At 45.1% G+C, this 27,983-nt stretch overlaps 1 protein-coding gene across 1 annotated transcript; it reads right to left on the reverse strand.

The window, feature by feature from the left end:
* Positions 1-1,933: 1,933 nt before the first annotated feature.
* ric3b (RIC3 acetylcholine receptor chaperone b) lies at positions 1,934-27,547 on the reverse strand. The gene is made up of 6 exons (XM_057330402.1): positions 27,328-27,547; positions 13,949-14,172; positions 13,793-13,874; positions 13,565-13,658; positions 3,936-4,078; positions 1,934-3,858 (listed from the first exon to the last, which is right to left on the reverse strand). The coding sequence occupies exons 1-6, from the start codon at positions 27,443-27,445 to the stop codon at positions 3,620-3,622; spliced, it is 900 nt and encodes a 299-aa protein (XP_057186385.1). The 5' UTR covers positions 27,446-27,547; the 3' UTR covers positions 1,934-3,619.
* Between the last annotated feature and the right edge of the window lie 436 nt (positions 27,548-27,983).

Raw genomic sequence — 27,983 nt, forward strand, 5'->3', positions numbered from 1 at the left:
TTGAAGTTGGAAAAAAAGTATTTTAATGTGAATGTAACTTTAGGGACGGTCACTAAATTCACAAATATCGAAAGTTTAATGTCAAACCAACTTTATGCCAGTGAAACGCGACAATGAACGCATGCTTTATATGCGCCTCACGCTCGTGTGTAAACACATGAAGACAATTTATAATATAATCTAAAATAAAACAGTAGCCTATACAATATTCGTGTTCCTGTAGGAGCTTGTTCTGTTGACAGAGGCTTCAATTCTGCGAGTAGGCTACAGTTTGCAAAACTGTGCGAACGGATTGCGAATTCGTGGGTACAGATTTCAAAAACTGAGGGGACGGTTTACAAAACCGAGAGCAGAGATTGGAAACTCGTGGGTAGTTTATTAATCCGAGAGCACGGATTTTTAAACTGAGAGAACGAATTACAAAACTGTGGCCACGGATTTGCTGGTCTTGGTTTTTTTTTCTCCGAGTGGTGACCAGACTGCCTCCGCAGTAAACTGGGTCACGGATTTTGGTGGCAGTGTGAATGTAACGGAGGCCAGCTAGTGAAGAGCTGTGCAGTGTGTAAACCTCACTCCCCGACCAACAGAGACGCTCTAGCGACAGACGCTAGAGACTGCGGTCTTTAGCCTCCTCGTTCCCATCCGGACCGACGCTGGTTTGAGGCCCGCGCAGAGCGGGGCGAGTAGGACCGGTTACATTGGTGCTGTGACCCGGATGGGAGTGAGGTTTAGGGGGGTGAGTGTAACGGAGGCCAGCTAGTGAAGAGTTGTGCAGTGTGTAAACCTCACTCCCCGACCAACAGAGACGCTCTAGCGACAGACGCTAGAGACTGCGGTCTTTAGCCTCCTCGTTCCCATTCGGACCGACGCCGGTTCGAGGCCCGCGCAGAGCGGGGGGAGTAGGACCGGTTACATGAACGTAGCCTAAAGCCTGGCTCAGATTACAGGATTCTCGGCCAGATTTTACCCCGATTTCCCCTCCCGAGAATCTTTGAAAAAATCGGGTCCAGAACCTCGATCGGGTCCGAGATTCGGCCCAGATTATAACGTAATGTGAGGCGATCACAGATCGAATCTTACACCTCCCGATCTGCTCCGAGAGAAATCGGGGCCGCCCCGATCATATCAAACATGTTTGATATTTAGGATTTTAAATCGGGGTGATGACGTTGGTACTTTCGCAACAGCCAATGAGAGGCACATCTGCAAGGTGACGGAGGTGACTGACAGACCTTTAAAAATGTCGACCGCGAAAGCTCCTGCAAGGGTACGTTGGACAGCGGAGATGGAGGAACAACTTGTGGCAACAACATGATTGTCTATATAATGTATCCTCCAAAACATACCACAACCGCACAGATAAGGAAAAGAGCTGGGGAGAAGTCGCGTCGGTTTTAAATGTACCGGGTAAGTTAACTGCTAACGCGCAGCTTGTAGTTTCGTTCAACAGATTGTTATTTGGCTATAGGCATACATAACATGCATTTATGTGTTTGTTTTTACGCTGTGTCTTATAATCACATTGGCATTCATCTTTATTCTCGGCAGCGACTAATTTTTTTCTTCCGTTATTTATTAACATTAAACTTAAGCGGCTCGCCCAAACCACAGTCATAACTTCAGCCCTAGCAAAAAGCATTATAGCACCCCCTGCTCAAAATACATTCCCGCGGCTTTGGACAGACAGACAGAGAATCATTCAGAGAGCGACAAAGACGTTACACAACCGTTGCCAGATGAGATCACGTGAAATTAACTTTGCGATGTCCCTTTGTTTACTTCTGTTTCCCGGTGAGATGACATAAGAGGCGTCCTCTGGTATGATAATCTTAATATTATCCTGAAGTTTGGGTGTATTAGAATGTCTTTTGATGTGCAATTATGAAATAAAAAAACTTCCAATCAAACTTTCTAAATATTTATTTTTGCACTTGCTACCTTTAGTCTTATTTATAAACACAACTTTACCCCCCAACGTTTTCTTATCTGGACATTTCACATTCATAAATGCAAGTTTACAAAGGGCAAACCTATTTTTGTAGTGCTTGAAAAAGATATTCAAATGTAGATGTGATGTCAACATCTAAAAATAGTAAACCCATTAAAACGGTTACTATTAGCTCCTTTTACAAAACTGCATATCCTATGGATATGTAAAAATATGTGTAGTATATATTTAGTTGTACACTGATGAGTCTGAGCTTGTTTAAGAATTTAAATAAAATAATCTGTCAAGATTCTTTTTATGTGTGTGCTGCAACCAGATTTTTAATCTTTCCAGATTTTAAAACTCATGTAGTCTGAGCCAGGTTTAAGATTTTAAATAAGAGAATCGGTCAAGATTCTCCTTATGTGTGTGCTGCAACCAGAATTTAAAATCTGTCAGGATTTTAAAACTCCTGTAGTCTGAGCCAGGCTTAAGTGTTGACTGTAAAAACGGATAAATACGATTTACAAGCCTGCCAATCAATATTATACCGCCACCCACTGGCAGAATTGTGCAAGGACACTTTTTTAGTTATTTGGATGCAAAACTTAGGCTACTAGCCTAACAAGTTAGTATATTTCATGGTCTTTGCCATTATTAAATGAAAGTAAACGCACTATAGTTTGTGCTTAGTCTCCTTAAAACCCGTCACAGCAAACAGTCCTTGTAATGCGCTCCTGGTGTGTGTGTTTACTTGTCAATGTCAAGCATTAACGTTTTCCCCGAGGCACTGTTAAGATCCAGCACGTCGTTTAATACCAAGCGCTTGTTTTAAAATCTCCAAAATGTAATGTCACAGCCGACGCTGTCATTTTTACACTGTTGTCCTAGCTATTCGTGGAATTGAATCACGTCAACTCACAGCTATGTCCTCCCCGCTTTTAAAATACAAAATCGCCCAAAAAAACTGTTGAATCGAATTGAAACGTAAAAAATACATAACCGTAATATGACTGGGTTTCACAGATTCAGCTGCTCAAACTTTTTAAAGACATTACGGGCTTCTTTATGTCATAGACACAGGAACAATTACATGTGTTTTACGATACTTTTTTGGGACATCAGATCGTTCATGCAAAAGGCAAAAGAAGGGGAGCTCTGGGGCTCGTGCGCTGTGTCTTATGGCCTTTTTCAAGCCAACATAATAATTAAATTGATTTAACTCAGTTCGGGAGGCACGCTCATGTAATCCAAACAATCAGGGCATAGAGATCTGTATATAAAGCCATCATTCATCTCTGTTGTCTTGTGACAATTTTTGCAGCATCAGTCAAGCAGGGGGAATTCTGGGTAGTCTGTGGCCACAGCTCAGATCCCTCCCCTCACACAGCTTTTTCTATCATATCTGATTAAATGTTAATGTGAACTGGTGAACACAGGCTAATTCTGTTTATTAATACAAACTTTAAACATGTCAACCGTGGACTTCTCTGGAGATTCAGAGGCCCTGAGCTCACGTTTCAAACAGATCCCTAGCGTATATAACAGAGTTGACACAGCTGGTGTGATGTATGCTTTATATTCTGTTCCTGTGTTTGTTCTGTCATTAAACACGATCATCAGCTGTTAAACATGACAATGAGCTGTGAAAGGTGGTGCTACACAAAAGCTTCAGATTCTCCATTCAGTCATTTATTGGATGGGTTTTGTGTTCCTCTGTCTGACGGTGATGTTGTCTGAGATGGTGCGAGTCTGAGATTGTCTTGTGGAGTCAGAGTCGGACATGTCATCTATGGGTCCGGTTCTGTTGGCATCTGTCTTCTGTTCTTGGGCTCTGTTGTCCACACGCATGTCATGTAACGTCTCAGAGCTCACCTCCAGTGGTGTATGCGTGTCTGAGCTCACGTCAGGTGAATGATGGAAACAGAAATCTGTCAAAACGACATGCTTGTTATACAACTATTTATCAGTAAACAGCGTGTATGTAGGAATGTAAAGAGATGTGTACCGTCCCACTCGTGGCCGCAGGACTGCTGTTCGCTGTTGGCTGGTAGTTGGTCCACGAGTTGACTCTCCTGCATGACCCGTGTGATCTCCTTCAGCTGGTACAGTAACCTCTGCTCATCATGTCCTGCTACAGCGCCTTCAACACTGCATCACGGAATACACACATTACACTTCAAACATGACGAAATCACATAATGAAATTTTCATATCTTTAAAGCTGCAATCCAGAACTTTTGTGTGTCTATTGCATCTCTGCACGTACCCTGCAATCTGATGTTTCGAACAGAGATATTTTCTTAACCAGGGTTGCTGCACAATTTGTAAAATCATATTTAAGACTTTAAGACCCAAACCAAGAATAATTAATACCATTTTCACAACAGAACAAAGAGCCATTAACACAGTTTTAACGTATGTAACATTTTTATTCAATAAAGCAACATTAAAACGGATTCAAATTTTCCAGCCAGCGATGCCCACAAAAAGGTTGGGGAAATTTTGTGGACTTTGTCACTAAAGTGAAGTCTTGCCGCCTTGCAGGGGCACAGTGAAAAAGGAAGTGCCGGGCCTTAAGAAGCTTCTCTACTTGCCCACTCCAAAACCACTCTTGATAGAGTTGTGCATGATGTGAAGACCACAGCTTCCCACAATCTGAATCTGTGCTCCACCAAACTGTTCACTGTATTCTTGCTGGAGGAGCAGCACAAACTTCCAGTTAACGTTCGGCCCATCCATTGACCCAGAAAGCATCTTGTACCAGTCTACACATAGGAAACAACAAGAATTGTAAAAGAATAACAGATAATATAGCATATGTGTGCCAGACATTGAGTAATCATTGTGATTTTCTGTCATTTATATATGGGATGAAATTAATCTCAAATTGATTAACAAATGCATGCACAGTCATCCGTGAACGTGATATAAGTTACACTTGTATTTTACTATTCACAAACAAATGCCTAATGATTTGAATCTGTGAAATTTAGATTTGAATAAACATGAGGCGATTTGTACAAATAGAGACAGATTTGTGAATACAATGTTTCATTTTGTGTTCATGTATAATCATTTTGCGCATACAAATGAGAAGTTGTGCATTTGTGTATCCTGCAGCGCGCGTCCATTCATCCTGTTCTGTGCATTCGGATTTTGAGACGTTCATTACGCAGTTTTGTACTGGACAATCCACACACAAACAACTTCAGATCCACGCACAACCGTGCATAATCTATGGCCTACCACTAGAGAGCAGTCTGACGGAGCGACGAAGAGGTTACAATAGTGTAACAAGTGTAACTTGTATCACGTTCACGGATGACTGTGCATGCATTTGTTAATCAATTTGAGATTAATTTCATCCCATATTTATAAAACGACTTGATATTTCACGGTTATACAGTAGGAGGTGCTGTTATACCTATTTATTACACGGCTGGTTGGAATGCTTGATTCTGATTGGCCAGTCGCAACATTTGCAGGTTCCTTATTCCCAAATAACAACCTCTCAAAACTAATAACACACGGTAACCTGGATTCAGCAAATCATTTTCACAGGGTTTTTTTTACAAATTAAATGTAAATATAGCTTTCAATAACATATATGCCATTATATTTACAAATGATTCAACCAAATTGCCTGTTCGAAACATTTGAACGTCGTTTCTTACCTTAAAACCGAAAGTAAACGGCTTTTCTCTCATTAAATTTTGTTTTCATATAATCAATCACGGAATAAAATATTCTGGGTGTATGCCTGGTCAAAAATGCTTTACACTTGGCAAATGTATAAAAAAATGCTGGCGGGGAAAGAGTTAAAAAACGTGCCTACATTACAATTGCTGGTATAATTTTATGATGCGATTCTGTAGTTTGAATTTAATCAAAGCACATTGATATAAATTACAATCCCCAGCGTTCTTAAACAGAGCTGTACTATATAACATTAATGAGATCAGGAATTATTGCACAATATACTGAATTATATTTTAGCATAAATAGTTTCGACATGCTCCAATACATTTAATTATGCATTTCATGGTGTGTGGATATATATTTATATATTTTGTGTAATGTATTTTTGCCATACCTTGAATTTGTCCAGTAAATCCTCAGCTGTGGAATGGCCTAGGAACTCAGAACCACAGTAGCAGGTACAAACGTACGATCCCGTTTCATCCGTTGTCCAGTATCTGACGTGGAGGTCTAGTTGTTTGTTTTTTGTGGTTTTGTTCGTGCTTTCGTCGAACATAACGACGAACGATTCATCATTATCTTTTTTTTTTACAAACGGTGCAATACCAAACCTGGCTATGTATGCCGTTTTGTCTCTGCAACAGGTGAATGTCTTTACAGGCTCCAAACCGGGAAACATTGCCTTAAAAAGTGTGTGGATGCCAGATCGCGATAAACTTGCATTTACCCATTTTGTTCTCATCCTTTTGCGCACAGGAGAGGTTGACGCTGCCGTAATTGTGCGAAAGGTCACGTGATCAAACAAATCCACAAAGAAAGATATAAATCGCATAAAGCTAATGAATAGTTTTAACTTAGGAAAGTATTTAGATAATTCAAAGATAATTTGCCAATTAAAATTTAAGACTTATAGACTGTAAAAATAAGAGTTTTTATGGCTTTAAATTTGAAAAATCTAATTTTTAAGGACCCGCAGGAACCCTGATAACGTGTGGGTTGTGCTTTCACATTGCTGAGCAGATCAATCTGATGATTTAAGGAATATGTCTGTGACGATCACCACATCTATCATAGTACACAAAAAGTGAAAAAAGAAGCCACATGTGCAAATTTACTGCCGAGTATTTGGAAACTGCAGTTTAAAATTGCAGTTCCCTTTCTGTCGGTCTCTCGACGTTGTGTCGAACCGACAGAATGGGGTTTGTCTTGAGAACCTATCATCTTCTGAGTATTTAGAAAAGGCCAATGAAAATTGGCGAATGAAATTTGCATGCCGGGCTCCTCCCCGGATGGCCGGGTATAAGAGGGAAGCCGGCGTGCTCATTCATTCACCTTTTGTTCTTCAGAGCCTACGCATCTGATGAGCTTCTCTGCGATCTGGTGATCATTCTTTCTGCTGGAATCTACGACGTGGACAGCGGATGGTCCCTTCCTGCAGTGACTCTCCCCTGGGCGTCTCGGCAGTTCCGGAGGTGTTCGAGCAATTTCCTTTTCTAAAAGAGCAAATTTCTCCAGCGTGGCTTGTCCCGCTGTTCTCATGGGTGCAACACACTCATCGAGGAGGGGGACGGACACAATGCCTGCTTCCAGTACGCTGGGGCAGACGTTGTGGATACGTCCTGCCCGCACTGCGGGCGGTGACGATTCAGACGTTGCGTCACAGGTGGCTGTGTTCCCACGGGACTCAGCCACCACCTCGTTTGCTCCCCGTTCCGTGGCGGCAGGACTACGGCCCTGCCGTCCGCTATGGCAAGCAGCGAGGGTGATATGAGGATTACTGTGAGCGATAATCCGCCAGCCACGGCTCACGGACCGTTCACACCTCATTTCGCTTGTCTGACCGTTCCCCAAAAAAGACGGTCCGCCGTCTTATTCCTCAATCACGTATTCGGACACGATGCGTGATGATGAGATTCTCTTGGGACACTCGTCGAGGAGAGGGACGGACACAATGCCTGCTTCCAGTACGCTGGGGCAGACGTTGTGGATACGTCCTGCCCGCACTGCGGGCGGTGACGATTCAGACGTTGCGTCACAGGTGGCTGTGTTCCCACGGGACTCAGCCACCACCTCGTTTGCTCCCCGTTCCGTGGCGGCAGGACTACGGCCCTGCCGTCCGCTACGGCAAGCAGCGAGGGTGATATGAGGATTACTGTGAGCGATAATCCGCCAGCCACGGCCTACGGACCGTTCACACCTCGTTTCGCTCGTCTGACCGTTCCCCAAAAAAGACGGTCCGCCGTCTTATTCCTCAATCACGTATTCGGACACGATGCGTGATGATGAGATGTCTCTTGCAGCATCGGGGGGTGACGTACTGCCATCCGACTCCGACGATTCCTCGGGCTCCCTCCCTCGGGGGGTCGAGCCCAGGAAGAAGCGGACGTCGAAATGTCAGCCATGCTTTCCCGGGCCGCCGTGAGTGTTGGGTTGCAGTGCCCGCACTGCCTCTCCCGGCGCTCGCGGCTGGCTACATGGCGCCTCGGGTTTGAGCGCGGCTCCAAGCCGCGCCCGCCCCCAGTGCCGTGTTTACCGGAAGTGCATGAGGAACTTTGTAAGACCTGGAACGCCCCTTCCCGGCACGTTTCACGTCAAACAAAGTTCTGTCACCCTCTCTTCCCTCGAGGTTGAGACAGCTGGAGGATACGTCGGTGTCCCCCAGGTGGAGTATGCCGCCGCGGTGCACTCGTGCCCGTAGGTGGCGGCCACCTGGGGGGGCTCGACCTAGACTCCCGTCCAAAGCATGTGGTGTCTCGGCATCTCTGGTGTCGAGAGCTTACATTGCGGCGGACCAAGCTGCCTCCTCTCTCCACGCTATGGCTCCTGCCAGGCCAGGGCGTTGAGAGAGCTCCACGAGGGTAAGACCGACCCAGCGCTTATGCAGGAACTCCGCGCCGCCACCGACCTCGCTCTACGGGCGACCAAGGTGACCACGCGGGCCCTGGGTCGGACGATGTCCACACTTGTGGTCCATGAGAAACTCCTCTGGCCAATCCTTGCGCAGATGAGTAACGCTGAGAAGGTCCGCTTTCTCGACGTACCCGTCTCGCAAGGGGGGGCTGGTTGGTGTTACTGTGGAGGGTTCTCGACAGTAAAAAGCAGTCCTCCGTGCCGCAACTCGGCCGCCTCGGCCGTCGAGTCCCGTGCACTGTCTGCTTCCCAGCAGCCCTGGTCCTCTTCAACGCCCTCCAGTGACCTGGAGGAGACAGCGAAGAGGAGACCATCGCCCCATCAGCAGCCGCGGGCAGCGGCTGTCATGGGATCACCTCAGGGGGATCGAGGCTACCATTGGGCCCGACCCCAGCCACAGCGCTGGTAGGTCGGATAGGGACGGTTCCTGCCCCGTCCCTCCATCTGCTGGCCCCCTCTGGGGGGCTGGCGCCCACTTACTCTCAAAAAGGAGAGTTTCCTCTCTCTCTGGGTTACCTCAGCCGCTCTCACCCTCTGCACGACGGTGAACGGCAAACTCGACGTTGCGTCATGGCAAAGCGCAATGTCGAGTATAAACACCAGCCCTCAGCACTCTCAGTCAGACAGTGCGTTGAGCTGCGCAGTCGCCAGGCAGGAAATATGGCAGAGCCGATCTCCTCCCCGGGGGGCCTCCCCTGGCAAGGAATCCGTACTGCTAGCCATCGAACCACCCTCCGCGGGGGCGATGAAGCAGATCGACCTCTAGTCCCCTGTCACAGTTCTGGGGGCCCCAGACTGTCAGGCGGGCTGAGGAAGACGATCCGTCTCGGCTACGCACGTCCGCCCAAGTTCCGGGACGTCCTTTTACCTCAGGCAGAGGCAGGGATGCCCCCGTACTTCGGGCGGAGGTCGCCTCCCTTCTGGTGAAGGGAGCGATCGAGCCCGTCCCACCGGCCGAGGTGTTCAGCGGGTTTTACAGCCCGTACTTCATTGTCCCTAAGAAAGGCGGAGGGTTGCGCCCTATCTTGGGTCTGTGTGTTCTGAACAGGCACCTACACTAGCTGCCTTTCAGGATGGTCACGCAGAAGCGCATCCTGGCGTCCGTCAGGCGTCAGGACTGGTTCATGGCAATCGACCTGAAGGACGCGTACTTTCATGTCTCGATCCTCCCTCGACTTCGGCCGTTCCGACGGTTCGCGTTCGAGGGACGGGCATATCAGTACAGGGTCCTCCCCTTCGGTCTGTCCCTGTCTCCACGAGTCTTTACGAAGGTCGTGGAAGCCGCCCTCCTTCCCCGTTGGGAAGGAGGTGTGCGGGTACTAACTATCTCGACGACTGGCTCAAGTTTGGGCACACTCTCGAGATCTGTGGTGTACACACAGGGACCTGGTGCTCCGGCACCTAGATCGGTGGGGCCACAGGTCAACTGAGATAAGAGCAAGCTCTCCCCGGTGCAGAGCATCCTCTTTCTCGGTATGGAACTCGACTCTGTCCTCACGGGCGGCCCCGCTCACCCCCAGGGGGGGGCGCGAGGACTAGCGCGCCCGGTCAGTGTTGAACTGCCTGAGATCAGACAGTCAGCGGTCCCCCTGTAACAGGAGGCTCCTGGGATTCATGGCATCCTCGGCGGGGGTGGCCCCCCCTCGGGTCGATGCATATACGACCGCTCCAACACTGGCGGCAGAGTCAAGTTCCTTGGAGAGCGTGGCACACCGGCAGCAGGCGTTGGTCACACGCTTTTCTGCCGACACACCCTAAGGGGTGCCGTGTGCAACGGGCAAGCAGTGTCGGGGCGGTGGACGGGCCCCCGCCTGCGTTGGCATTCAACTGCCTAGAGTTGTGGGTTGTGCTACTTGCATTGAGGGACTTCCTCTCGTGCAGGGAAGCACGTGCTGGTCCGGTCGGACAGCACAGCTGCTGTGGCGTATTCTTCACTCACAGCAGCTAACATGACTCGCCCGACGCCTCCTCCTCTGGAGTCAGCAGGTGATCAGCTCCCTGCGAGCCACACACATCCCAGGCGTCCTGAACCAGACAGCCGATGTGCTTTCTCGTCAGTTGACGCCTTGCGGAGAGTGGCGACTCCCTCCCCGCGCAGCCGGCTCATTTGGGGGCAGTTTGGACAGGCACAGGTGGTCCTGTTGCCTCCCCGAACTCCTCCCATTGTCCGCTTGGGTACTCCCTGTCCGAGGTACCCTCGGCACGGATGCCCTTGCGCACAGCTGGCCGCGGGACAAGCGGAAGTACGCTTCCCCCCAGTGAGCCTCATTGCACAGGGCCTGTGCAAGGCCAGGGAAGAGGAGCATCAAGTGGTACTAGTTACGCCCCTTCGGCCTAACCAGGACTTGGTTCTCGGAGCTGAGGCTCTGACAACAACTCCCCCCTGGCCGCTCCCCCTGGCGGACAGCTTACCCAGGGGAAGGGGCACGTTACGGCATCCCAGGAAAAACCTGGTCTCCATGTCTGGACGGGACGAGGAGATCCTGAGTGACCCACCCCCGGTCCGGTTGGGACGTCACTCAGGCTAGGGCTTCGGCCACTGGGCGGCTATACGCCCATAGGTGGCGCCTCTTCTCGTCCTGGTGTTCTTCTCGGCGAGAAGACCCGCGGAGTTGCTCGGTCGGGTACGGGCTGTCCTGTCCTCAAAAGAGACGGGGGAGTAACCTCTCCCCCTCCACACTGGGAATGTATGTAGCCGCTACGGCCGCTCATCATGACCCGAGTGCTGGGTGCCTCTGGGACAGCATGACCTGATCATTAGGTTCCTAAGGGGCACGAGAGGGTGACCACCTTATCCGCACTCCGTACCCTCTTGCGACCTAGGTGGCGGGCCTCAAGAGGCCCCGCTCCATTCGAGCCTCTCGGGGTTACCGCTCTTTCTCAGTCTTGATAAAGACGGTGTTCTGTATTGCGCTCACCTCCAAGAGGGTAGGGGATCTACAAGCACTCTCCGTGTCCGCAGATTGCCTAGAACTCGGGGCCGGGATTCTCACGTTATCTGAGACCCCGCCCCGGCTACGTGCCCAAGGTTCCCACCACTCTCCCGAGAGACCAGGTGGTGAACCTGCAGGTGCTCCCCATCGGGGAGGAAGACCCAACCTATCCGTGCTATGTCCAGTACGCGCACGGCGCCGCTGCTTGGACCGCACGCAGAGCCCAGAAGCTCTGAGCAGCTCTTTGTCTGTTTCGGAGGTCAGCAGGAGGGCTGTCTCCAAACAGAGGCTGGCGCACTGGATCGTGGATGCCCTCGTTAGGGCATACCGATCTTTTTTCCTGCCCGTTGGGGGTGAGGCACACCCCTCGTGGCTGGCTCAGGGCGCCTCTCTGGCAGACATCTGCGGAGCTGCGGGTTGGACTATGCCTAACAACTCCGTGAGGTTCTAATACCTACGCGCGGAACCGGTGTCAGCCCGCATCCTGGCAAGGTGTGGGACCGGCAGCCGGTAGGGCATACGCCTGCGGAAGCCCTTCCCCCTCCGGGGGGAGCAGTGGCGATCCCGCCTCACTTCTTTCCCTTCAGGTAAAGAACAGGCATTCCATCCATCACTAAGCACCCTTCCAGGGGACAAGCTGGGCAGAGCAGCCCTGCCCCTTTAGGCCGGGGAACAGTTGAGTTATCTCCCACATAGCTCTAACCGGACCTAGTGCTCCAGACATGGTAACCCCCCCTCCGTGGGCTGTTCCGTCTGATGTATCCTCATGAATGGTTCCCACCTTGGCAACCCATGACCTCCCCAGGTGGACTCCCACCTTGCGGTTAACTCCTGCAGTCCGCACATTCCTCCCATGAGTTCTCCCCTGATGGTGAGACCATGTGGTGTCTCCACTAATTCCTCCCTACGGTAGGTAGTGGCCTCTGCAGCGTTTTTCCCCCCGGGGGGGATGATGCTTACCCAGTGGCCCGTACGGTGCCGGGCGGCTTCTCGCCATTTAGAGAATCAGGCCTCCGCCCGTGACGGCCGGCGTTAGGGGGCTTCCCAACTTTTTGTGGAAAGCTCTGGGTCCCCCTTCCTCTCCACTGGAAGGTCATAATTTCGCGCTAGCGTGTTCGTCTGACTCGCCCAGGCCAGTCAACGTCGCTCCGCAGAGATTGTGACGCGGCTCAGTGCTGTGGCGTTTTCCATAGGAACCCCATTCTGTCGGTTCGACACAACGTCGAGAGACCGACAGAAAGGGAAATTCTTGGTTACGGATGTAACCTCGGTTCCCTGATGGAGGGAACGAGACGTTGTGTCCCTCATGCCACAACACTGGCCGCCCACCCCAGCGGTCGGGGGAGGATGCTTTAGGCTCCTCAGACCAAAGGTGAATGAATGAGCACGCCGGCTTCCCTCTTATACCCGGACATCCGGGGAGGAGCCCGGCATGCAAATTTCATTCGCCAATTTTCATTGGCCTTTTCTAAATACTCAGAAGATGATAGGTTCTCAAGACAAACCCCATTCTGTCGGTTCGACACAACGTCTCGTTCCCTCCATCAGGGAACCGAGGTTACATCCGTAACCAAGACGTTTTCCAAAGACTGTCTCAAAAAGGTGGTTTGAAATCGCTATCTTGATGCTGAAACATGAGCTTAAGTGATAAAAATGTTACAGGTACAGGGCACTTTTACATACAGCACCTGCCCACTAACTGTTTTAATTTTCATTTGTAACTGAAAAAGTTACAAATTCCAACATTAATGAAAAAGGAATACAGTTTAAGTTAGAAAAACGATGTGTAAAGCCCTGGAATAAATGACGCCCTGACTCTCTCAAAATCTGGTTTTAGGAGTCCCAAGATGTTCACATTTCTGTAAGATGTTCTGTTCGCAACATGTCATTTGAGGGGTTGTTTTTAGATCTTGAGGTCTTTCAAGTATTTCTGCACATGTTCTGAGAAATTGTTTGGATGCCCTGAAATCTAGTTTGGGGTGTCTCAAGATCTCGTCTGGGGTGGTTGATCTTAGATCTGGTTTAAGGTTTAGATCCACTGACAAATGATAAATCAACTGTGTAAACCCAACAAAAACAGAGATATCCAGACCTGTGTGAGCAGACACTCGCTGCTGAAATGATGCTCTCAATTACATCCTTTGTCTCGTTCAATCTGTCCTGGAGCTGAGACAACTCAAAATCAGCTGAAAGAGACAGAGAGAGAGAGAGAGAGAGAGAGAGAGAGAGAGAGAGAGAGAGAGAGATTACAAAATGCTGATTTCTGACTTGCAGACAAAAAAACGTTGATGAATAATGAAATGGACAGGCGGATACTCACTAATTTTCCTCTTCATGTTTTGTGATCTGACAGCAGAAACTCGGTTTTCTGAAGGTTTAGTTGTTTTCCCTTTGGACATGATCTTTAACAAACACAAACAAACACTTCCGGTAAACACACGTGACACCCATATGGAAGAGATGCGTGACGTCTCACCTTAAACAGAATGTAAAGGATGTACAGTAATATAGCAAAGCCATATATGGGGATGATCTGTCCGGCAAGATTGGACTTTCCTCCGGTGCTCGCACCTGTCCCGGCACCTTTAGCCCGAGCGATGGCTTCAGGATTATGAGCTCTGGAGAACTGCCGGCCTGATCGATGCTGTTCATCTGACATCGGCGCTCTGTGCAGCACAGGAGGAAAATGTCCTGCAGGTCCTTCATGACACACAACACACAAACATTATTTACAGATTTTTAAAATAAGTCAGAATGCGTGTTTAGATGCATTAATAGTTAGCGGTGTTTGTTCAAGGTCATTCTGTGTCATAGTATCATGAGAATAATGATGAGGATTAGCAGCCATCCCTCTCAATTGTTCAGAAATTAGTACTTTTTAAAAAAAATCTCAAATAAATCTTTTCATCTTTTATGATGATGCCCTTTGCATGATTTTGTAAAAAAAACCGAGATACTCATTGGAAGCCTGGGATGTCATCGATATAAAAACACGCATGACACCCACTGAGTCACTGAATCTTCCTGAACAAAAACAAAAGCCTCCATCCCTACAAGCTGCGTGTTTGTGATCCACTGATGTGGTGTTTTAAGGCTGATGCTTTAATGGCCGATTGAAGGATATGATGCTGGTACAATACAAATTTACAGTTAATGAGAGACATACAGATCAGTGAAACTAAATTAACATCTATTGTGTTTTTCGTGTTCAGTTAGCAGCATGTAGCTTAATAAAGGGACAGTTCACCCAAAAATAAAAATTCTGTCATCATTTACTCCCCCTCATGTCATTCAACATGAGGGTTTGAGTCGTTCATTCATCACGTGACAGCCCCATACGCTTAACCAATGCAGTCAGAGGCGGAAAGAGAATTGATTAGTTCACCTCTCGAGTCTTCGGGTTTGAGTCGTTCGTTCATCACGTGACAGCCCCATACGCTTAACCAATGCAGTCAGAGGCGGAAAGAGAATTGATTAGTTCACCTCTCGAGTCTTCGGGTTTGAGTCGTTCGTTCTTTTGTCACATGACGTGACAACTTTGGACAGAGAAATTAGTTAATTTACTAATTCCAGTACAGGACCCATAGAATGTTGCGCAATGTGCATGCGCAACTGAACAAATCACTCCCCGAGACGACTTGTTCTTCCCGAGTCACATTAAAGATTCGTTCAGAATTTTAAAGTTTTGCTTAATTAATATTGCATATAGCAATTTATAGTCTGTTATATTTGACCTGTGCTTCTCTCTCCTTTATCTTAAATGTGTTTTCTCACTGTGCGTGTGTGTGTGTGCGTGCGTGTCAGTGTGTGTGCACGTACTTGTCTGTGTACGTGTGTGTGCGTGCGCGTCCATGTGTGTGTGTGTCTGTGTGTTAGTACGTGTGCATATTATGTGTGTGGAGTGTTTTGTATGTGGGTATGTCTGTCTTCTGTGTTTTCACCTTTTTCTTGTTTTTGCAGGTACAACTTTAATTGTTTTGCTTATAGTCAATATGTCTTACAGTGAGGGAAATAAGTATTTGATCCCCTGCTGATTTTGTAAGTTTGCCTACTTACAAACAAATGAAGGGTCTATAATTTTTATGGTGGGTTTATTTTAACTGATAGACACAGAATATTAAAAAAAATCAGGGGAAAAAATGTTATATAAAGGTTATAAATTGATTTGCATTTCAGTCAGTGAAATAAGTATTTGATCCCCTACCAACTAGCAAGAATTCTGGCTCCACAGATTGGTTATGTGCCTATATGGACCACAGATTAGTCCTGTCACTTTAAGAAAGTACTCCTAAATCAGCTTGTTATGTATATAAAAGATGCCTGCCAACAGAATCTGTATCTTCCAGTTCAACCTCTCCAACACCATGGTCCAGACCAAATAGGTTTTAAAGGATGTCAGCGACAAGATTGGAGACCTGCACAAACCTTGAATAGGCTACAGACAGAAGCTTGGTGAGAAGGAGACAACTGTTGGTGTGATTATTTGGAAATAGAAGATATACAAAATAACTATCAAATGCCCTTGTTCTGGAGCTCCCTGCAATATTTCCCCAATGGGGTAAAGATGATCATGAGAAATGTTAAAGATCAGCCCAGAACTACACGGAAGAAGCCTGTTAATGATTTCAAGACAGTTGGGAACACAGTTAGCAAGCAAAACATTGGTAACACATTGGTAACACGCTATGCCACAGTAGACTGAAATCCTGAAGCACCCGCAAGGTCCTCCTGCCCAAATACTTATTTCCCTCACTGTATGTACAGCTGCTTTGTAACAATGAAAATTGTAAAAAGCACTATATAAATAAAGTTGAGTTGAGTTCAAAATGAACGAATCGTTCAAGAACGACCCATCACTACTTTACATTTAATTTGCCTAGTCCATGAATTGTATAAAGCGGGACACAACACGTTGTCCCTTACTTCTCAGCGTGAGAAATACAAGGTGTGGTGTGTAAGCGTATGAACCAGTGTTAATTTTGACAGCAAATTTTGATTTAGTTTTAGTCATAGTCTTTTGACGAAAATGCAACTTAGTTTTAGTCACATTTTAGTCATCCCCATCATTTTAGTTTTAGTCTAGTTTTAGTCGACGAAATATGAAAAACATTTTAGTCGAATAAATATACATTATATTTAGTCTACTAAAATCTAAATGGTTTAAATCATTTACTTGGCGTAATTAAATGTTCCATACAAAGATTCAACTGTTTTGACATAATTTACTTCACCTTAGAATAAAATTAAACCAGGTCATTACCTTTATTTTTCAGAAAAGTTCAGTAACTAGATTTGCATTGTTGGAACACAGAATATTAGACCATGAACGACATGTTCCAGTGCATTCAATCCCATTTGACTCAATTGACTCATTAAGTAGGGCGTATTCATTCAGTTCATTCAACCAATGAAACGCTCTGACAGGGCTCACACTCAAAGGCTATTGGCTCATGGCATGCCTCTTTGAAGAAAGAGCTGCACTGTCTTTGCTTGAGACAGCAATGAATGAGAAATAGCTTTCAAAAAGACATATTATATAAATTGTATTACATTTCTTTAGTCATGCAAACATGTTACATATTTGGTTCGAATGTACACTTTGACTCACTTCATCACTTCTATAATCAGTAGAGGACAGCGCTGGTTTTCTTTTGGCTGACTTTGTTGCATTTCACATTATGCAGCAGCTCGTGTTAAGTTAACATAGGCATATAAAAACCTTTGTGCTGCCTTCGTAACGTGTTTCGGGGTGACTCGCCTGCAGTCGCGCTTCAAGTTTGCGGCGTTTTACCGGCGATCATGAAGGAAAATAAGACGCTTTGTAAAGCGCGTGGAGACACAGAATACATGTCTGTGCTTCCCCTTCTTCCAGAGACTTCTCTCTACCGTTTATATGAGATAAGCACATGCGCGCAAACTGATGTCCGCCAGGTGGGACAAGAATATTTTCGTCTCGTTTTTATTAGTTGACAAAAATATCAGTATATTTGTATTACAGTTTTCGTTATCATGCATTCATTTTTATTTAGTTATCGTCTCGTTTTCGTCAGTGAAAACATGCCGGTAACGAATACTTTTCGTCATAGTTTTCGTCAACGAAATTAACACTGGTGTGAACTGATTGAAATGCGTGTGTCTTACAGTGAATGTGCCACGCCGCGTCTGGTGTAGACACGGTGTAACATAAACATAAAAAAAAGGCAAACCCAACATTCCCAGATCAATTTCCTTCTTGCATACAAAGCAGTAGGCTTCAAAAACGTTGTTAGAAACTGGCTTTAGCCAAGCCTCAAACTTAGTTCTTTCAAGCCATGACCACAAAACGTATGGTTCAGATCATATCCCAGACTTGTCACAATTCGCACCATTTTTCAGAGCAAAAAAAATGTACTTTGCTTTTCATTTACTTTTCCAACCCCTTCTACTTTCAACAATAGTAAATGAATAAACCTTGCAGCTGAACCTTGCTAAAACAGAACTGCTTGTAATCCCGGCGGACACAAAGATTCATCACAACTTCTCCATTCAACTGGGCTCATCAACCATCACATCTTCCAGAACGGCCAGAAACCTGGGAGCAGGCTTTTTCCTGCATAGAGAAATTGCAGGTGGCCGCCTCCGTCAAATGTCGTGCCGCCTCAGGCTCTCGCCCAAATTATTTTGTGAGTCTTCACAAGAAATGCTGCGTGCATTTAACAGACTATCAGTTGTAACTGCAGTTGCGACATTACGCCACAGTGGAGGCGCTGTTTCGTTATCAGCACACTGAGGTGCTAAAAAGAGTTGCAGAACAAGAGCCAGCCTGTGTTTCACGGCTGTTTGTTTTGCATCCAAGTACGTTTAATATCTTGAAATTTATTAAATTAACATGACGCACATCATTGTAATGTCTTCAGCTGTGCAGTTGGATCGTTGAATCAGCGTATACTGTACACAGCGAGTTCGCCAGTATGAACACACATTGCATTCAGAACGACTCGCAGAGGAATGACTCATTTGAACCAATTCATTTAAACTATTTCAGTCACTAGCGAATATAAGAGATCCTTGAATCATTTAAAGTGAACCACAGAGAATGCAAGATGTGAATGAGCTTTGCTCATTTAGAAAGACTGGTTAATTCAGTTGGCTATTGTGGGCTGAAAAGTTAGTTGAAAATGATAAAAAAAGTTTATTTGATAAAAAAACATTTCTGTTTGGTTGAATAAAAGTAATGTTTTATATAACTTAATAATTGTAATTTTTATCTAATTTTATTAGAACTTTTAATATGTCAAACTCAAAGTCACTTTGGTTAAGCCACTTAAAGTTACGGTAGGCCTACGTGTGTGTGTGTGTACAAGATCAGGTGTCAAGGTCTGGCAGAAAGAACCCAAATGCAGGCAGCAGTGAAGCGGTTAACACAAGACTTTAATAATACAAAAAAACACAAAACAAAAACCCACGAGGGGGTGTAAACATGACAAGATAATAATAAGGGAAAACAGGGACGAAAACTAACTAAACACTAAACTAGAAACAACACTCGACATAAACTAACCTCAAACACTTACTAAGACTTGACAGGGTTCTTGAAACAGAAAGACAGGAACACAGGAACACTGACAAGCACGATCCACATACACATATGTAATACACGAGCAACAAGACAAAGAAACATGAGGGTATATATAGGGATTGACAAACGAGGGATAACGACATGGGGCAGGTGTGGGACATTAAACACTCAGGGAAAGATAACGAGGAAACGAGAGGAATGGGGCCAATGACAAGACACTGGAGAGAACGTATATTATTGTCAAACGGACAACAATATGTTTCTCTCCACACATAACCAAAGACTTTGTCATGGCTCTGCTACAGGACCAAGAAAAACATGACTAAGGAAGCAGAGCCATGACAGAAGCCCCCCCTTTAATGAGCACCTCCAGGTGCTCACCAAGGGGTAGACGGACAAGACAAGGCAGACGAGACAAAGACAAGACCAGACAAAACATGGAGAACAGAATCAGTGGCAAACAAGACAAAATACAATGGGGTTGGGGTGCGACAATAAAAATAACAAACATGGGAGGGGGGGTGGGGCAAAACAAGGGCCCATAGGGGGCAGTCATGGGGGTGGGGAAAGTCCCAGTCCCCGGCTGCGCTCAGGGCGCGAAGTCCTGGGGGACTTAGGGGGAGTCCTGGGGGGAACAGTCTTTGGCTGGACATGGCTTGACCCGGCTGGAAGGCCGGCTGGACAGGCTTGACGCCGGCTGGAAGGCCGGCTGGACAGGCTTGACGCCGGCTGGAAGGCCGGCTGGACAGGCTTGACGCCGGCTGGAAGGCCGGCTGGACAGGGCTTGACGCCGGCTGGAAGGCCGGCTGGACAGGGCTTGACGCCGGCTGGAAGGCCGGCTGGACAGGGCTTGAGCCGGCTGGAAGGCCGGCTGGACAGGGCTTGACGCCGGCTGGAAGCCGGCTGGACGCCGGCTGGATCACCGGACTGGACGCCGGCTGGATCACCGGACTGGACGCCGGCTGGATCACCGGACTGGACGCCGGCTGGATCACCGGACTGGACGCCGGCTGGATCACCGGACTGGACGCCGGCTGGATCACCGGACTGGACGCCGGCTGGATCACCGGACTGGACGCCGGCTGGATCACCAGGACTGGACGCCGGCTGCTGCACCGGACTGGACCGGCTGCACGGACTGGACCGGCTGGCGGCTGGCCACTGGACGCCGGCTGACCCGGCTGGACGACGCGGCTGCACGGACTGGACGCCGGCTGCACCGGACTGGATGCCGGCTGCACCGGCCGGGAAGAGACCACGCTGCCCGCCGTTGCCTCTTCTTCTTCGCCTAGCCACCCGCTGGTGGTCGGGTGATGGAAAGGATGTGACGGACGGCTGGCTCCGGCTGGGACTCCTCGGAGGTGGCCCCAGGACTCTCGTCTTCCCCGCTTGCCCCCAAGGCTGACTGGGTGGGAGGCTGCAGGGGGTGAGGAGAGCGGTGGTGATGCCCACGACTCCGAGCTGCAGGGTCTGGCCCTCCGGGATCGTCGCCAGCCCCGTAGAAGACCCCGCCACGGACAGTCCCCTGGACTCCTCGCGATCCATCGCGATCTGGAGCTGGTCTACGAAGCCCAGGGGCCTCAACCTGCGCATCTCCGCAGGCTCAAAGGGTTCGTCGAGGCAGCTGTTGAAGATAACCTTCAACTCCGCCTCGTCGAACCCTGAGTGGCGCGCAGTGGAGAGGAAGTCCATGGCGAAGGTCTTCACGGGGATGCCTTCTGGCGAAAGCCGAACAAGGTGTGAGCCTGGCGGCTCCTAAACGCCTCGTCCGTCTCCTCCATGCTGCCCGCTGGGTTCGGTGTTGGTTCGTGGATTCTGTCAGGTCTGGCAGAAAGAACCCAAATGCAGGCAGCAGTGAAGGGGTTAACACAAGACTTTATAATACAAAAAAACACAAAACAAAAACCCACGAGGGGGTGTAAACATGACAAGATAATAATAAGGGAAACAGGGACGAAAACTAACTAAACACTAAACTAGAAACAACACTGACATAAACTAACCTCAAACACTTACTAAGACTTGACAGGGTTCTTGAAACAGAAAGACAGGAACACAGGAACACTGACAAGCACGATCCACATACACATATGTAATACACGAGCAACAAGACAAAGAAACATGAGGGTATATATAGGGATTGACAAACGAGGGATAACGACATGGGGCAGGTGTGGGACATTAAACACTCAGGGAAAGATAACGAGGAAACGAGAGGAATGGGGCCAATGACAAGACACTGGAGAGAACGTATATTATTGTCAAACGGACAACAATATGTTTCTCTCCACACATAACCAAAGACTTTGTCATGGCTCTGCTACAGGACCAAGAAAAACCTGACTAAGGAAGCAGAGCCATGACATCAGGATGGCACCACCACCGCCTCATTTTGAGCCAGAAAAAACCCTGCCTCGGAGTGGTGATCGATGATCAGCTAAACTTCACAGATCAGGTTGCCAGCACCACCCGGTCCTGTAGATTCATCCTCTACAATATTAGGAAAATTAGACCTTTCCTATCCGAGCATGCTACGCAGGTCCTAGTCCAGGCTCTTGTTCTGTCCAGACTGGACTACTGCAATGCGCTACTGGCTGGACTTCCAGCTTGCACAACCAAACCTATACAGATGATCCAGAATGCGGCGGCAAGAGTGGTCTTAAATGAACCAAAGAGAGCGCACGTCACTCCTCTCTTCACTAAGTTACATTGGCTCCCTCTAGTCGCTCGATTCAAATTCAAGACTCTGCTCCTGGCCTACAAGACCACCACTGGTTCGGCACCCCCTTATCTTCACTCGCTAATGCAGACTTATGTACCCGCCAGATCCCTGCACTCTGCAAACGAACGACATCTTGTGGTGCCATCCCACAAAGGTAAAAAATCTCTCTCACGAACCTTCTCTGGATCAGTTCCACATTTATGGAATGATCTGCCCGCTGCTACAAGATCAGCAGATTCTGTAGCCATCTTTAAGAACCGTCTGACAACACATCTCTTCCATCAACACCTGACTGATCAGTTCTGACTTCTATCTCTTTTCTACGCTTTCTGTCCTAAAAAAAACAACTAACTTAGCTTTGTATACTGTGGTGGGCTTTGTGAGACCAGTTTTTTTTGCACTTTTTGTTGTCCTTATGTTGTTCCAATTGCTTCCATTGTTTACCTCATTTGTAAGTCGCTTTGGATAAAAGCGTCTGCTAAATTACTAAATATAAATCTTCCAGGCTACATCATGTATGCATTATTTCAAAGAGACAGACAATATGTAGAACTAATGGGTATGGCACAAATGTGCAGTGAGAGTACACAACTGTATATGACGGATGGATCTTTAGATCAGATCGAAAGTTTTAAGGTTTCAGTAGCTTCAACTTCTAGTACACTACACAGTAACGTACACACACACACACACACACACACACACATTTACAGTTGCAGATCTTTCTTTTCAAATGCGTTACTGTATTATGATCGATCAGCGCATCAATGAAGTTGTGACGCGTGCTCACTCATAGTATTATTATGGATCGCTTATTAGACGTGGTGACATTGCTTTCAACTATGATCCGTTTAAACACAACTAAATAAAATCTGTTTTATGTCTGTGGTACAATGTGAAAGAAACTCACGCCAATAACACGAAGCTGATTGGCTGCAATCTACGTTGCATGTAGGGCTGTGCAAAAATATCGATACATGTAACTATGCAGAACACCACACTACAACTTTTCGGTATTGCACCAGGCACAGTCATCGTGATCATTACAAAGAGCTAAGGCCAAGCGCCTGACAAGGTCTACACACGTCCGTTCGGATAAACGGATATGATGTTTTTGTGGGCGTTCCCAGTAATGCAGACGCTCATCCACACCCACTGATTAACATGTAATTTGCATGACTTTGAACAAGAAAATGAAAATGAAATAAAAGAGAAGAGGAAATAAAAGAGAAGAGAAGAGAAAATAAAATGAAAATCAAACTTTACATTTTAATTTGAATTGTGTCAGTATTATTGCGTGAACATTAATAAAACCTTTGTAAAAAATGTTTTTACAATTTCTTTTTCCCATTTGCCTTTTCATTTTCATATTGGCAGTCTTGTCTCGAGATTTTAGTGAAAATTAAATGTCAAATCACCAATTGCATTTTCTTTTTCAATTTGACAGGGACAACGCATTGTCAGTGTAAAAATGAAAATGAAAAATAATTTCATTTTATTTTTCATTTTGGCACATATTGTGCGCGCAGTTGTGTATAATGAAATTGCTAATCTGGTTTTCATTTTCATCGTTTAATTAATTTATTTTAATTTGGCAGGATTTGCCTCCCATAATATACATACGGCCAAAAGTAAGTGGAAGCGAGCATGGTGAAAAACATAAGCATGCTTGGAGCTCTCAGAGCTGATGTGTGGGTGTGCTTCGGTTTTCAAAATAAGTCATGGAGTAATGAGTTATATCAAATAATGCTGTTTGTAGGCTTCGCAAGTCATGACACAAGTCACTTGGCTACTGCAGTGCATTAGACAAAAAGTTTATTAAGAAAAGTAACAATGACATTTATTGTGTTTTCACGGATGTGACACCAGCACATTTACAGCACGGATGAACCAGGGATTTTATACTGCCCATGTTCAGTGTTTTAACTGTAATGCACCACAACAGCCAAGTGACTTGCGTGACCCACCTTATTCCCCTGTGCTACCCACTTGAGGGGCGCAATCCACAGTTTGAGAACCCAAATCTCTGATCTAAAGGTCCATGCATCGCACATCATGGCCACTCTGCATAGGTGAGGCATGTTTTTACACTTATCCTTACAGAAAACCCCCGGTGGTGCACAGCATGTTGTATTTCTAGCTCTACTTTTTACATTTTCTATTTAAGTATTGCAATATATCGCAAATGTGTATCGTATCGAAATACATAGCAATATATTGTATCGTGACCCATCTATCGTGATATGTATCGTATCGGGAGGAACTTGCCAATACACAGCCGTAGTTGCATGTTGGTGTCATTTGTTGTGGTAATGCAGCTAACGCTCATTGAAATGCACCTGTTTGTAAAAAAAAGAACTACAACACCACAGAATCAAACAGAAGCATTTCAATGAGCATTAGAGGAAGCGTTACATGGCCGTAGGAAAATTTAGATCTAGAACACAATACTTCTGTGAATTTAAGTCCTACAATTTTGATTTTGGAATTTAAGACTTTTTAGACCCCACGGAAACCCAGTTAAAATTTCTGATTCTTATTGACTGACAGTGCAGACATCAGAAAAATATCAGTCTATGCACGAGCTTTCTATGAAATGAGAAAAAGGACAAGTTATTGAACATACTTTGTAAAATTTCTGTGAATTAAAATGCACAAACCAGAAGCAATAATACTCAACATACAGAGAAGGGACATATTTATTATATTTTGATTTTCATTTGCCCATTTGAGGAATATGACAATCCTGAAAGCAGCACTTACCTGACTAATTAAGAGTCATTCAAATATTTTAAAATCTCGAAGAGAAACCTCACATGTTTCTCTTATTTAACATCAAGACATCTGAGCTATCAGTTTGGTAAAAACCTTTCGATGTATTATCAGAACATAAGAAACAAATATGTCAGATAAGAAGAATATTCTTCTGAAGAAGTTTCTTCACACGAGGAATATCAACGTTAAAAAACAAATCTTTGTCTGTTATGTATGATTTATTAGGTGACTAATTGAATTACTCTTTTTTATTTGGGATATGTAGAACTAGTGATGGGCGCTAAGCGCAGGACATCGTTGACATGACTGCTTGATTGGCGTCGCTCCGGTTAAGCTAACTTCAGCTAAAAAATGGAGAATAATAAACCTCCACTCGCAGTTGGGAAGAGGAAGCTTCTACTTTTTTGAGGGGAAATTTTCTCTCTATATATATCTTTCCACTATATTTGTCAACTCCATGTCGGAGCTTTTGTATTCCTTGTGTAAACTATTATTAGGCCTGGTTCTGGGGTGCCAGAGATCTTGATGAAGATGAGTGACAGCTTTTTAATAATTGTAAAGGGAGTGCTCGTAGTGCGGTTTCTGTGATATGTAATCCATTCAGAATTGTATAAAACTGGTTTTTCATGCTGCTAAAACCAATGGCCACATACACGCTGCAAAGTTTCGGGAATTACATCGGCATATAAATGCAGGATTCACTCTTGAAATAGCTATGATTGACATATTGATAACCATAGTTAGTTCCTGAATAAAGCAGACTTTTGGACTGAAATGGTTGAATAGTCTGCTGACTGACAGACTCACTCATAACAGTCCCTTGCTGCCACCTACTGGACGTAACTGTGTAAACTGCACTGAAATCGTTGAAAAACACTAACACATAGACTGACAGCCAGACGGTCTGGTCACAATTTATATTTTTAATTAGAGCTGTAAACGTTAACGCATGCGATTAATTTTTTCAAATTAACGCGTGAAAAATATTTAACGCAATTAACGCAGCATCCGTTTGTTTTGACATTCTTTGTCTAGCGTTACATTATGTAATCACGCTCTTATTCGTGTACAGACTTTTAAACCACTTAAGCGCGATTTGAAACAGTTGCTTTGACGCGTTCAATGAAGATAGACAGCTTCTAAACTGTGGGACGCGGCAAAACGCAACGCGAGGTCCAGTCTGGTGTAAACAGTCATGGGCTGAAGGCTGCGTCGGTGAATCTCTGTCAGACAGCGCAACCGTGTTAAGTTCTCTTTCGTGCTTGAATGGATAAAACCATACAAGATTATGTCAGAAAGCCCGTTTTGTCTAGCATTTTCTTAAGCAAGACTTCAAAGTGTAAAATAAATCTTAAATGAATGCAAAGAGTTGGTGAAAATGGGAGTGCGGTGACGGTCAGATCTGCGTACTGAGACAGCTCTTAAAGGGGCCACGTTCTTAAACGTGCTGCTGTGATTCCTGTCACTAACGTTAATCAAAGAACAAAATAAAAGAAGAAATCAACGTGATTTTGTAGCTTTAATGAGAATTCTTCTGCATTTAATTTATAATTTAGCATTAAAGACTGTAAAGTGTTTGAGAACTTCCTTCAATTTCTGTATATTTCATGATAGCTCTCAATTATATTGTTGAATGGCTATAATTAATGTTAAAATAATAAATTTAATAGAGACATCAGTTACAGTACTAATATCAAAATGTTTTCTTTCATTCATAAAATGACGCTGTTAAAGAAATATGTTGTTTCTACATCAATTTGAAGATTAAATGTGAAATTATTAAAATGTAAAAGTATATTTTAAAATATTATTGTTATGTGTGATTAATCGTGATTAATCACAGAAAATTTGTGATTAATCCGATTAATTTTTTTAATCGATTGACAGCACTATTTTTAATATCTAATAAACTAGTTTCTTGCATTTAAACAAGTCTTTTTGAACAAACATTATTATCACAAAGTGTCAATCATCCTGTTGTTTTTAGGGAAAATAGTAAATACTACATTGGTAAATAATGCTAGAATTATTCTGTTGGACGTACACTGCTGTTCAAAAGTCATTTCTATTCACCAAGCAGGCATTGATTTGATCCAAAATACAGTAAAATAAGACAGTTCTTTTATGTAAGCCTGTTTTTAATAAATAGTATATAGTTATACATATTATGATCAAATATATTGTTTATTTTGTATAAATTATATACTGCGAGACTAAACCCCACCCCCACCAAAAACAAGTCTTATGGGGGATTCCCCCCATAAAACTTGATTCAATGTGAGCACTGTTTAAGGGGGCTTTCCCGGACTGGGATTAATTTAAACCAGGACTAGGCTTTAGTTTAATCAGAAAATGCAAGTAGTTTTAACAAACATGCCTTACAAAAAACATTACTTGTGTGCATTTTGAGACAGCACGAACGCCCTGATGTATACTGAGATATGTCAGTGCAAGCTGTTTTCAGTCTGGACAGCTCTTACACTTATTTTAGTCTAGGACTAAGTGTATAATTATAAGGGAAATGTGATAATTGTATTAATGCCCTTATTATAATTAAATAAAACCAGAAACACAAAATGCAGGAACTAAAATTTATTGAAAGGTATGGATGTATCATTTATTTTCAAACCTTAATTTCAAGAAAACGTTAGCAAACGTTATGTGTAAACGTCATTGAGTTTGGTCTTGATTCAAAAGCTTCGATTCTCCCATCACTGTAGAGCATGATTTCTTTAGAAGAATCACATGTATTGTGATGCATTCATGTGTGCGTGTGATAATAGATGAGAGATATCTGTACCTTCAGTCTGCGGCGCATCTCTCTTTCCTCGCGATAAAAGCATATTCGGCAGCAGAAGCGCGACGCACAGCACCACACATGACACTATAGTCAGCTTCTGAAACGTCGACACGCTCATTTTAGACGAATGTAAAGCCTATGTGCGTAATGTGGATGAAGAGTGACGGCTCTCTATCTGAATCTGCCTCCAGCTGCAGCTGCACCTGCATCCCGCATTTCCGGTGAGCCCCACAAGTAGAACGTCCAATCAGCAGAGAGTTGTCTGAAAGGGGTGGGGCATATAAATGGTTAATTATACGGGATACAGGTCCATATATTCCCTTTTCATAAAAAAAACATTTTTAAAAAACCTCTTTAGAATAATTAACCAGTTAACAGCGCAGAGAAAAGTAACAGATAAAGGTTTTTTAAAAAATGTTTTTTTTCCAATGAAAAGGGAATATATGGACCATTATCCCGTACATGTTTTTTTGTTGTTGTTGAAAAAGCTTGGTGTTTTAGAGATACATTTTTTAAGTAAACAACAAGACTATAATAAAACTATCATGTTTTCATAAATAGGTTTGTTTATACTGGATGCTCGGATATAAACATAACTTTCCCCCACAAAATTCTGTTATTTGGAACAAATCAGGTATGATCATAATATTGTTGAG

The sequence above is a fragment of the Triplophysa rosa genome, linkage group LG3 (assembly GCF_024868665.1).
Source record: "Triplophysa rosa linkage group LG3, Trosa_1v2, whole genome shotgun sequence".
Lineage (NCBI taxonomy): Eukaryota > Metazoa > Chordata > Actinopteri > Cypriniformes > Nemacheilidae > Triplophysa > Triplophysa rosa.

What these genes read in the sequence shown, in the direction of transcription:
- ric3b (XM_057330402.1), bottom strand. Translation starts at nt 27,445, where the DNA reads ATGAGCGTGTCGACGTTTCAGAAGCTGACTATAGTGTCATGTGTGGTG. An exon ending in GCGAGTGTCTGCTCACACAG is followed by an intron (nt 4,079 to 13,564) that starts GTCTGGATATCT and finishes TCCGTGATGCAG; the next exon opens with TGTTGAAGGCGCTGTAGCAG. An exon ending in CTGCGGCCACGAGTGGGACG is followed by an intron (nt 3,859 to 3,935) that starts GTACACATCTCT and finishes TCGTTTTGACAG; the next exon opens with ATTTCTGTTTCCATCATTCA.